General features: G+C 33.1%; 1 protein-coding gene across 1 annotated transcript in view; it reads left to right on the forward strand.

The window, feature by feature from the left end:
- pacs1a (phosphofurin acidic cluster sorting protein 1a) overlaps positions 1–13,335 on the forward strand; it is a 50,422-nt gene that overhangs the window by 20,023 nt on the left and 17,064 nt on the right. Inside the window, 7 exon segments of the mRNA NM_001098748.1 lie at positions 85–176; positions 4,065–4,148; positions 7,160–7,219; positions 9,859–10,019; positions 10,335–10,428; positions 11,598–11,681; positions 12,544–12,656. Coding sequence (NP_001092218.1) covers positions 85–176; positions 4,065–4,148; positions 7,160–7,219; positions 9,859–10,019; positions 10,335–10,428; positions 11,598–11,681; positions 12,544–12,656 — 688 coding nt within the window.

A 13,335-nucleotide genomic window follows, 5' to 3' on the forward strand; every position in this document is an offset into this window, starting at 1 on the left:
TTTTTTACATTTTGAGAACACTTTCTGTTAACCAGGCCTGCTCTAGTTTAATCCCTTGCAATGTTCCTGTTTTCTTCCCTTTAGATCGTTCACCAGACATTGACAATTACTCGGAGGAGGAAGAGGAAAGCTATTCGTCGGAGCAGGACGGCAGTGATGACCCTCTACAGGGGCAGGTAAAGGCCTGTGAGACTCCAGTGATTGATTTTGACATTCAGCCATCTTGCCTATTTCCTGCTCAGTGAATTATAGCAGCGGAGAGAGACTGATGGGAATCTGCTGAAGTCAGATCACTGAAGAAACACACAGCATAAGTGCTGTCAAACGCCATGAAAAGAGCCTTTAGCCAGAGGGAGGAAACATATTTAATGAAGTACAGGGGAAAAATAGATGGCTTTTAAGGTTTCCTACTAATTACAGGAATTGTTTCATTTGGGATTTTTAAAAAAATTTATTTTGGTTTTATCTGTACCATTGTCACCTACTGTAAATGTCCAACCGTGACTATAAAGTTTACTGGGCACACTGCAAAAAATGCTTTTCTTACTTGAATTTTTTTGTCTTGTTTCTAGTCCAAATATCTAAAAGTTCTTAAATCAAGAAGCATTTTCTAGACAAGCAAAACATATTGTCTTGTTATAAGAAATATAATGCCAAAATGAAGTGAGCTTTTCCTTAAAAAAAGCTAAATAATCTGCCAATGGGGTAAGCAAAATAATCTTATCACAAATCGAAAAACACGATTATTTTGCTTACCTTTTTTCTTGCTAAAACAAGACAATATGTTTTGCTTGTCTAGAAAATGCTTCTTGATTTTAGAATTTGTAGATATTTGGACTAGAAACAAGACAAGAATCTAAGTAAGAAAAGCATTTTTTGCAGTGCACAACTTAATTTAGGCTTGGTTTCATTGAGGCATTTAATATGATGTTAATACATTTATTTGACTTTAATAAATTTAATGTAAGTGTTTATGATCTTCATGAATTATTGAATAGTTAAGGTTATGAATTATTGTTTATTTATTAATAACTAATAAATGTAAATAAGTTAATAAATAAAAAAGAATATTATTATTATTAATAATAATAAATAAAAAAATATTATATTATTTTTATTAAATAAAAAATATTTGTTTAATTTATTATTTTATACATTATGTATTTAAATAACTTTAATTAATAAAAATTAAATAAACATAACAGAAAATTTGTATTAATAATCCTATTCATTTATTTTGTTTTCTTATTATTTAATTCTGTATTATTAACGCTGTTCAAGTAAAACTATTTAAATCATTCATAATTTTTTTCATTTTTAATTTAGTTTTTTATTTAAGCATTCAATTTGATGTTTATAAATTTATTGGATTGCAAGAAATTAAATGTATATTTGTTATTCATCAATTATTTGATAATTTAATTGTTATGTTTGTGTATTATTGTTTATTTATTCATTACTAATAAATGCAAATAAGTTTTTAATAAATGAAAGAATATATATTAATAATAATAAAATAACTTTCATAATAATTATTAATATTTTGATATTATTTTTAAATAAATAAATAAATACATTTATTTGTAATTTTATAATTTTTTTATGTATTTATATAAATTTAATTATTAATAAATTAAAGGGGTAGTCCACTACGATATCATATTTTAAACTTTTGTTAATGTTAGGTTTAGGTGGTAATATGGTAATATGGTATACTGCGGGTTAAAAAAATAGCAACGGTATCAGTTTCAATACTGTTATACCATCATAAAAACAATGCACTAATATAGAAGACAAGTATTAAATATTAAATATTTATTTAATGCCTAAAAATGCATAAATGATTGTCATCACGGACAGTGTGGAAGAGAGAGAGAGAGATGAGGTAAGATGGTCACGCTCCAAGTGACCTGGTCTCGAAAAATAACACAACCTCTGCTGTTTAGCAGTATTTCAGGTTTCAACCGAACGAAAATGGAGACGTGGTAAATACGAACTAGAGGTCTGCATTACCACTTCTATACCGCGTGAGTCGACCAGATTTCTTGTGGTGTGGGAATAAATTTCTGAATTAAGTGCTGGAGAGGTCGGTAACTCTGGTGTAATTTGAACGGGAGCGGTCGGTCTAACAATATCGCTCTCGAGCTTGTGTGTGTGTGTGTGTATGTGTGTATATGAGTACGAGTATGTGAATGAGAGAGAGCGTGATGCTGTGTCGATTGTTTGGTGCTGTCTATGTGTGTGTGTGAATGAGAGAGAGCATGGTGCTGTATGTCTGTGTGTGTGTTTATACAGACAGCTTGTTATAGGCTGTCTGGACTCTGTATCATCTAGCTGGGTGGTTTTTGGTTTTGCTCTTCTGTTCGCGAACATGTGGTCAAATAGCTGCTATTTCCACAGAGCTTGTTCTGTTTTTGTATTTGGGCTTCCAAATGAAACTACACAAAGAGAGAAGTGCTTACAGTTTATTTTAATTGTGTTCCAGAGAATTATGAAAATATAGCTAGCATTTGACAAAGGAGAACTTCCAGAATCTCTCTTGGTTCAGTGCTGGGTTCAGCTAAAAACTCCTTAATGGAGCAGCTCCAACAAGCAGAAGCTGTGGATTGTGAGCTCAGATTTTATTTTGGAGAGCAGGTGTGAAGTTCAGCTGTGTCCTCTTCGTTTTCTGTTTGACTCAGGCTCAAACTGATACGGCTAACAACTACTCTGAAAGTGTTTACACAGTGTAAAATCGCATGCTTGTTGGGGGCGAGGCGCTTTTCATGGTGACATGGAATCAGTCCTTGAATCACAGCACATTATAGCCCTTTTCGCGCAGTGATACTGGTAAATATCCGGAAAATTTCTGGAACGACTTTACCGGTATGTTCAAAAAATGACTGTTCACTCAGACGAGTACGTTATGGAATTTTTACGGAAAAGAGCATTCACACATCCATTCCAAAATACCGATAAATTCTGTCATCATTACCCAAAAATTTGCTCTAAACGGCTGCCCTTGTATTAGTAAACATTTGACTACATTCCATCTCAGTGGATAGATAAGTATTGTGAACAACTTCGATGAAAACCTATGGAGGAACACTTTCTCATGTTGAGAGGTACATAATGTGGGTGTGTGTGCTGGCGCTCACCGGCTCCTTCATGGTCACACGTGACGCGTCAATCAACTGAAGGAAGCAGAGGTTGAAGGTAAACAAACAACAGCTTATCATAAGCATCTTATTGATAATTATTTACACAGTTGGCAATAAGAAGGAACATATAAACATTATCTGACTAACATCCAGAAGCTAAATGTGTCTGGAAAAATATTCATATTCATAAACCGCGCAGACTTGAATCGTCTGACTGTTCTTATTGGCTAAAGTAGACGTCTCACGTCAGCACGTTCTAGACATGCACGCAGTCTTTCTGGCAATCTTCCTTCTGCGTTCACACAGCACAGCTTTCTGGCAAATTACCGGTCATGTTACAACGTCTCTTTCCGGAAAATAGCCGGAACGAATTTACCAGTATTTTCAAAAATATGGTTATTTTCCGGAAAGGTCTGAATGTGTGAAAGGGGCTTATGTTAGCTGACCAATCAGAGCCTCTTAAGGGCATTTTTTTAGAGGAACTAGGAAATATGGCTTTCATGGTTGGTTTTCATGTTAGCTGAGTAGGTCATAGGTCAAGGTAAGATTTATGAAAACGTATTGTGATTTTGTACAAATGAAGCATGAGCACACATTGCTTTGCATCTTATGAACACAAACAAGCCTTAAAATTACACTCTGGACCACCTCTTTAAGATAATGAAATCTTTTCTTAATTATGTTATTTCTGACATATTTCTTCCTCCTATTTTATATATTTACTTATTTATGTATCTCTTAATTTTTATTTTGTTGTTTTTGTTTTTTATTTTCTGTCTAGATTCGCTTCCCCCAAAAATCAACCCACTAATTCTAAAAGTCATGCTTTTACTAGTTGAGCTATTTAAGTCATCTGGTAAAAAATCCTTAATTTTTCCATACTACAATAAATGTTTTAAATCCTTTATGTTCACATTTGTCCAGTACCTTTATGATGACGAGGATGAACTGAGGAAGAAGAAGCCTCGTCGTAAACTGCCCTCCACCGCCTCCATCACTAGAGCAAACGTAAGTGGTCAGTCCTGCGAGCTCGGAGAATTAGAGCAGCTTCTCTGCATGTTGATGTTGACTCAGATATTGTCAGGAAGCTGAACAACTGCACATTTCTCCCTACGGCTGCTGATGTTCTTTAGACGCAGCAGCGGTCGCATCTTAAATACTGTTTCCGGGTCCAGGCCTCTAGTCAGTTGAATTGAGAGAACTCAATAGCCATTTATGAACTCTGCTTAGTCATACACACATTAAAGCAAATGTTTTTTTTAAAAATCATAATGTTCACTGGGTTTGCTGCGTTCCAGACACTAACAGTTGATTGATTTCTAAAAAGATGAATCATTTTCTGACCATCTGAGATGAGACATGGATATAAAATGCTGTGGTGGATTTCAGTAGTATTGCAGCACTGTGAGCTGTATGTTAGCGCTGTAGAATTGTACCATTTGTTGTTTACTTTTGGCACCTGGAAACTGTGATGTGTGATGTCAGACTGAAAGTGTCATCAAAGCTTCCTGTTTCAGCTGTGTGTTTTCATTTTCACTACTCCAACAAGAAAAGGGTCAAATCAACACCAGAACAGCATCCTTTTCTTCTTATTCCTCTTCTTCTTTTATTGTCATCTTATTATTCATTCTTTCTTTCTTTCTTTCTTTCTTTCTTTCTTTCTTTCTTTCTTTCTTTCTTTCTTTCTTTCTTTCTTTCGTTGTTTTATCTATCTATCTATCTATCTATCTATCTATCTATCTATCTATCTATCTATCTATCTATCTATCTATCTATCTATCTATCTATCTATCTATCTATCTATCTATCTATCTATCTATCTATCTATCTATCTATCTATCGATTGTTGCTTTTTCTTTCTGTCTTTCTTTCTTTCTTTTTTCCTGTATTGTTTTTTTATCTATCGTTTTTTCTTTCTCTCTATCATTCTTTTATCATTCTTTTTTATTTTTATTTTCAGTTTTTTTCTTTCTTACTGTCAGTCTAACGTTACTTTTGTTTTTCTTGCTATCCTTTATTTTTATTGTTTTTTCTTTCTATCATTCTTTTTCTTTTTTTTCTTTGTATCATTTTTCCTCTTTTTTTTCTTTCCTGTATTTTTCTTTCTTTTATTCTTTTTTTCCTCTTTCTTTTTAGAAAGGAAAAAGTATTTTCCCTTTTTCCTCCTTACTCTTTTTCCTCTTCTTTTTTCTTTCTTTGTCATCTTTATCTTCTTATATTTATCTTCATCTTAAGCTTCTTTCTCTTTTTATCCTTTTTTTCTTCTCAGCCTTCATTTTCGTTTTTTCTTTTTTTTTTTAAATGATCATGATCAGAAAATCTAGATTTTACTAGTCTTAAATCCTTTAATCTTTGCGTACAAACACATTTTCTATGTGTTTTACTGGGCCACACCAAACCAAAGCCTGCACCAAGATATCAGCTCTTGAAATGGAAACAACACAACAGAGGGCACATTTATGCAGACAGCAGTAGTCTAAATATTTACCTTATTCTGAAATAAATCTATATTACGATTTACATGAGTTTCTTGTAGAGTATAATATAGTGCATACATTGATTACATATGCCATTACATCCCAAAGCAATGCTCTAAACTTATTACTGAAATTAGGAATTTTAATAAAAAATAGATGCTTCGATTTATGGCTGGGCCAATAAATGATATTATATTGAACAGCAATAAAATTTATGTCAATAACAATGATAAGCTCTGGACTTTTGATCTAAGAGCCAATCACACAACAGACTTGTGCAACAATGGGAATTTCAAAGTGTTTATATTAGTGATGTACCAAATTTTCGGCCACTAAAAATTTATTGGTTGAAAATATGTTATGCCATTAAATGGACCCTCTAACTTTTGTGGCTTCAGTCATTGTTAGCATACTCTTTTAAATCTGGAAGCATTACCAACTGATATCGAAATATATTTTGTTATCATTTAATATAGAGAATAATTATTGAGATTGCATTTTTGCCATATGGCCCAGCCCTACATCGATTAAATGTTTTTAAACTTAGTATAGTAAAACACAACAAAAAGATTGATATTTGATTAAAGCATTTCACTATATTTAAGCCGAATAATTAATGTTATGATAATTATAGCTGAATGTAAGAATCAGGAGGTGGTGACAGTCAAAAATAGGAAAAGTCAGAGTACTGAAGTTATTATATTGATTTTATTGTTTTATTATTGGTCAAGGCAGTGGTGCAGTAGGTAGTGCTGTTGCCTCACAGCAAGAACAATGGGTCACTGGGTCGCTGGTTCGAACCTCGGCTCAGTTGGCGTTTCTGTGTGGAGTTTGCATGTTCTCCCCGCCTTCGCGTGGGTTTCCTCCGGGCGCTCCGGTTTCCCCCACAGTCCAAAGAGATGCAGTACAGGTGAATTGGGTAGGCTAAATTGTCTGTAGTGCATGAGAGATGGGTTGCGGCTCGAAGGGCATCCGCTGCATAAAAACCTGCTGGATAAGTTGGCGGTTCATTCTGCTGTGGCGACCCCGGATTAATAAAGGGACTAAGCCGACAAGAAAATGAATGAATGTTATATTATTTTTGAAGTTATTTATTCTAGAAACAACTTGATATAATTTGTGTTATTATTCAAAAATGTTTCAGGAAAGATTTCTGTTTTTGAAAAACGGTAGAAGATCTATTTTGGAGACCAGCAATTCTAGAAATCCCTCATATGTTAACATCTTCAAGAATGTGTTTTAGGGTTACAGGATCCTTCTAGGCTGCTTTAGCGTGATTTCTACTTTCTCCTCTCAGATGCCTTCACAAGTGTACTTTGTTTTCCTGTGAGCTCCGTCTTGAGCTGACAAGCCTCTAGTCTCTTCGCCAGCATTCTGTGCTTGTTGTGACAGCTTTTTTTTTTTCCCCCGCTCGCCGCTTGCTGCTATTTTTGTTCCCTGCTGCTGCTCAGCCAGATATGCTGCTAATTTGTGTCTGTTTGCTATTGTTTCTTACAACTCCTCCGCTTTCTGTCTAACAAGGTGTCTGTGTTTTAAATGCAGCAACCCAACATCAAGCAGAAGCTTATGGCATTGGTGAAATGGTTCAAAGTTTCTGATGAGGTAATAATGCTGTCTATGAATCAAGCTGTTTTGGTGGATGTATTTTCCTGTCCTTCTTGTGAATTTGTTTTCTCACCAGGTTGTTTTTAATGGTTGCATTTTGTTACTTAGAGTGGGTAATATTCTAATAAACAAAATATTAATAGATATTAATATTATTATTTGATAAGGTAATTATAAATCTAAACAAATAAATGTTTTTTTAATATTATTATTTGATTAAACAGTTATCAAAAGTAAACCATATAAATAAAATAATTTTAGTTAGTTGAAATGTAATTGCTTTATTTGTTTTTGTTAAATTTTAATTTATTTCAGCTAGCTGTGAATTAAAATATATATATTTTTTGTTTTCATATAATATTATCTAAAATGGTGTGTAACTGGTAATTTGTAAAGCTAAAACTTTTGAAACCTTAACATGAATCAATCACGCGTTATTCTACTTTAAATATAAAAAAAAAAAATTTAAAAACAATTTTTCAAACTCTGTTAATCCATGAATGTGTCTATATATGTAAATGTATCTATAAATGTATGCAATATATGAAGACTATGCAATGGCTTAAATTTTTATTTCAGCTTAAAAATATTTCTTATTCTTTTTTAATAATAAAATCATAAAATTACCAAATAAAAATATATCCCATCCATTCATCCATCCATCCTAAAAGAAGTTGTAAACAAAAGAAATATAACAAAAACACAAGAAAATATTTCAAACTTTAACTACAATTAAAATAAAAACATAATATATGCAGAAATGCAATATTAACAAAAGCTACAGTAATTACTGTAAATAAAAATAACACTGATGTTAGATGATTACAAGACAAATATATTTATATATAAATATAAAAATAAGTGAATACGTTAGCTTGCATAGGTAAGCTAATATGAAATCTAAATACATTTTTTTAAATAAATTAATATTTAATTAAACTGTTATCAAAAGCAAATCATATTAAATGATCATTACAAATCATATAATTTCATATTAATAAGTCTTTTTATTTAGTTGAAATGAAATGGTTTCACTTTTTTTATTTAACAATTATTTCAGCTAGCTGCGAACTAAATATTTCTTTGTTTTCATATAATTGTAAATCAGAAATATGTTCGAGCAGAAACAAAATAATTTAAGAATTTAAGCCATTGCAGTCTTCGTTCATTGCATATATTTATAGATACATTTACAGTAATAGTAGGAGTGTCAAAATTAATTGTTTCTTTGGTGCATCGGGATGCGGACACGGAAAGTTCAGTATTGGTTCAGTAATAATCATAACCGTTTATTGTGTACTGACGTCATATGTGCTATGTCGCTGTAGCTTACTATGGCGAGGGAGGCGAGAGCGAGTATTTACAATGCTCCAACTACTTAAAAACGCAGAAACTGTGCACAATTTCACTGTGTGTGTTTGCTGGACAGTCTTACACTGACACTTTCAGCAGAAGCCCCTATTTTACTGCGTTTGAGAGAATGAAAGTCTCTCTTGCTGCAGCCCATTTGACCTGCTGGTGTCACTTTTCCTCTACTCTCAGCAGTTACAGCGATACTTCTGAATACAGACACAAGCACATGTCTACAGAGTTTTCTCCACCGTGTCTATCATAGATCAGCTTTGACCGCCACTGTCGTTTATTAGCGTCACACATCTGTAAAGAGCGCCAGTGCCAATTGCAGCCCTTTCTGTTGAGCACTTGACCAAGACGAGGCAGAGAGAGCGAGCAGTATATTTATATTTGTTTATTTACTATAAATGCTCATGTTGTTTAAAGGTGCAGTTTATATATCTGAATGTTTGTATTAAAGGACGAAATTGTATTACAAATAGTATATAAATATATTTATACATTTTAATACAAGAATTATTGTGCTGTGAAGAAAATATAAAACTGTGTATGGAAAGCATCGTCAATGCACCGTGATGCACCGAGATATCGAATTGAACCGAATCGATGGCATGATAATCGAAACCGAACCATGAGACCAGTGTAGGCTCACACCTCTAATTAATAGATACATTAACATATCGTCACCTTGGAATTATAAGGTTCTATCTGCGTTTTGAATGATTTTGAGAATATGAGCTTTAAAGTTTTTGCATGCCATAGCAAACAGTATGTGTGTTACATTAGTTTTTAAGTAAAAGTCTTAAAATGTAAACTACTTATGAAAAAAAACATCCCATAATGTAAATAAGTTGTCATTTAATAAGAATGTTAATATCTCAATTTTGACAAAAATATCAGATAGAACCTTATAATTCTAAGGTGATCATTTATAGATTTATTGATCCATCAATCCACTTTAAATTCATATTAAAATAGTAATCCAATTATGACCAAAACATAATGAAATTATCCAAACTTTACCAATATAAATAGAAACATAGGAAGTAAAAAAATGCAAGATTAACAAAAGCTACAAAGATTACTTAAATGAAAATAACACTGGTGTTATTTGATTATAAAGGCTTATTTGATATTATAAAAATCGGTGAATAGATATGTATAAACAGATAGAATAAAAATAGATGAGCATGCACTGAAAATCTCTAATATTGAATGCTAGAAAATTTTAGCAACTTACATTTACCTCATTCATTATTTGAGGAATACTGTTATGCATGCAGGTGGGCTTCGGTTTGGATCATGTGTCCCAAGAGCAGATCCGGGATGTGGAAGAGGACCTGGATGAGCTCTATGACAGTCTTGAGATGTACAATCCCAGTGACAGCGGGCCAGACCCAGAGGAGACGGACAGCATTATCAGCACCCCCAAACCCAAACTCCCGTACAGCACTCTTACACCACACACTTTCACATATCCATTCAGTTCTTTCACTATGCATTAAACTGATTTGATTATGTAATGGAGCAGGCAGCAGGCAGGTAAATGTACTGTTGTTGTTTGCAAATGATTCTTGCAAATATTGTTTGTAGTAAGACACATGAACAAGCTGTGTTTTTCACTCTCAAATAAAGGAATAAAACCTAACAACACTGTGCTTTTTATTTAGCCATATACTGAGTGGGCGAACTGCCTACATCTCAGATTTCTTATTCTGACCCTTTTCTCTGTGTATGTGTGTGTGTGTGTGTGTTTTAGGCCATTTTTTGAAGGCATGTCTCAATCCAGCTCTCAGACGGAGTTTGGTAGCTTGAATAGCAGATGCGGTCACAGCAAAGACAAGCTGAGTCCTGTGAGTGTCATTCAGACTTTACTTCTCCACTGCAATTTAGCTTTCTGTGCTTGACTTTTAACTGTTGTTCTTGGAGAATTGGACTTTTAAGCCAGCTCTTTTCACAGTTAATTTAAACCCACTGCCTATGTGCACATTAAAGTCCATGTCAAATCAAAATGTACTTTGTTTACTTCGCTAGCGCACATTGTTATTCGTTAGGTGAACAATTAATCTGTGCAAGTTAATCCACTGAATTTGTTTGTGTTTTGTAAATCTTTAATCAAGTGCGGACTGTTTGCTTCCACATTTGTAGTATTTTTTTCCTTCTCTGCATTGTCTTGTTTTCATCTTGTTTATATATTATATTATGTTTATATTTTATTTATCTATTCTGACTTTAACTGTGTGTGTGTGTATATATATTTGAAGTCAGAATTATTAGACACCCTGAATTATTAGACCCCCTGTTAATTTTTTCCCCAATTTCTGTTTAACAGAGAGCATATTTTCTCAACACATTTCTAAACAGACCTGAAACTTGCCTATAGCACTTATTCATTGTTGCTCTTAGTTGTGAAAATTGCTTCCTTGTCCTCATTTGTAAGTCGCTTTGGATAAAAGCGTCTGCTAAATGACTAAATAAAAAAAATAAATAAATAAACAAAATAGTTTTAATAACTCATTTCTAATAACTTATTTATTTTATCTTTGCCATGATGACAGTAAATAATATATTTAGCTTTGGTGGTCTTAAATTTTATGTAAATTGTTATTAAAAAGGTCTTTAACTTGTTAAACTGTGTAGACACCTGGCATAAAGCAAATTGGTCTGTGCGTCAGTTACATTACTATCTTTTTTTTTTTACTTTAAATTTATGGCCTCTAAAAGTGTGGGCTTTTATGTATTTGTAAAAGAATACAACTGCTAAAATATATAATAGAATACAGCTGCTAACAGGAAATTAATTGAACTTTATCTTTTACTTGTGCTTACTGTAATTTTTGAGATATAAATCATATTTTTTCTTGTAATCATCTGAAACGTTGTGAGATTTCTATTCCAGGGCCACTTATTTAACGCAAAATAATGTTTTTCGGGGCAAAACTATCAATATTTCATCAGTCTATCTGTATTTTGGTGATTACTTTTTTTCTTTCTCTCTTCCCATCCCTTCTTTCTGTTGCAGAGGGCTGAACACACTGTGGTTGGTAAAATTCAGCGTTCCCCCAGTGCACATCTGGAAGATGCATTCTCAGACGTGGACACACTGGTGAGACTGGACATTTTACTTTAACTGTAATCAATTAATGAATGAATCTAACCTCTCTAATTCCATATGTTGTGAAACCTTGTGTTCTCATCTTCTGAGCAGAGGAAACAATCACATATCATTTAGGGGTAGGAATCTTTAGGCACCTCATGATTTGATTAAATTATGATTCAGAGGGCTAGAATGTGATTTATAAATTGATTATCAATCATTTGTTTTGATACAGATTTTAGTTTTTCTTACAATATGACTATTATAGCAATGTATCTGTAGTGATCCTACAATTAATGCCAAGATCTTGTATTAATAAAACAAATGGAAGTGATTTGGTAAGTCAACAACTAGGTTACAAAAAACATCAGTATATGAAAAATGGCTGGAGCAGTGTACTTGTAGCAAGTGAATACAGACTTTCTGTAAGTACATTGGGTATAACTAACAAAATAATAATCTTCCAACCAGCATCCCCCTGTTGTGTACATAATGAGCAATATAATCCTTACGACTAAATAATACATAAAAAAAAATCATAAAATAAAAATACATTTTGTTGTACCAGAATGCTATGGAAAATTAAACAGCTATTTTAATGTATTTAAATGTTTGTATTTTCTAGCAAATAGTATACCTAATCTTGTTTTTATTTGCATGTTTTGACATTTGGTTTATGTCGTTATCCTTCAGGCATAAATTATTAATATTAATTAATATTGCAAGGTATTTAGATTAAGTTACTGCACTTGCGGAATCTAATAAAATGACTTATTAAAGTGTGTGTGTTGTAATCTGTAGTGAAACACATTTCACAAGAAACCTTCCCAATCCTGCACATGAACTAGTGTTTATGCGCTTAATGCATTAGGAATTCAATGAAGTGGAGGTAATTGCTGATGGGACCCCTAGCATCACTTTATCAGTGGCAGAGAGGCCCCGGACCCCACAGAGAAGTAACAGCACCAATATGCCCTCTCCCAGGTAGGTGTTTTTTTTTTTTTTTTTCATATAAGCCATATTTAAAGAGAAAATAATTAAACTTACTCTCCTCATGTCTTCACAGTCCAGCATGCATTTCTTTGTTCTGCATCTGAACAAAAAAGAGAATTTTGAAGAATTTTGAAAGCAACGTTTTCAGCAGATTTGACTTCTGTCTCATTTTTTTTCATTAATACAATGGAAGATGGCATGAATTAAAACTGTTTAGTACTGTTACAGCATGATAATATGGTTTCTAATAAGGTATTTTAGTAATGCTGCCCACTCTTAAAGGATTAATTCTCCCAAAACTGAAATTTCTGCTATTACTAACCCTCATGTTGTTCCAAATCCCTAAGACTTTGTTCACAAGCGGCCACCTCCCGCTCTCCCTTGGGAAGCCAATATGGAAGTAACTAAAACTGCATTTTTACAGCTGATAAAAACATGTTTACAGCTTGAGACAAAAGATGGCTTTGCATATAGCCATGATTAATCTTCATGACAATTGTGAGGGGGTGAATTTTTTATAACTCATCCGCTTTGTTTTTATTAAGTTATATTAAGTCTGCATAATTAAGGGCGTGGCCACTTGAGTGACAGCTCTGGTCGTGGTCTCGTCACCTCAGATGATTACGGCTAATTAGCCACTGAGCTCGGCATATACATCGTCTTTTTGTGT

The sequence above is a fragment of the Danio rerio genome, chromosome 21, assembly GCF_049306965.1.
Source record: "Danio rerio strain Tuebingen ecotype United States chromosome 21, GRCz12tu, whole genome shotgun sequence".
In the NCBI taxonomy this organism is placed as follows: Eukaryota; Metazoa; Chordata; class Actinopteri; order Cypriniformes; family Danionidae; genus Danio; species Danio rerio.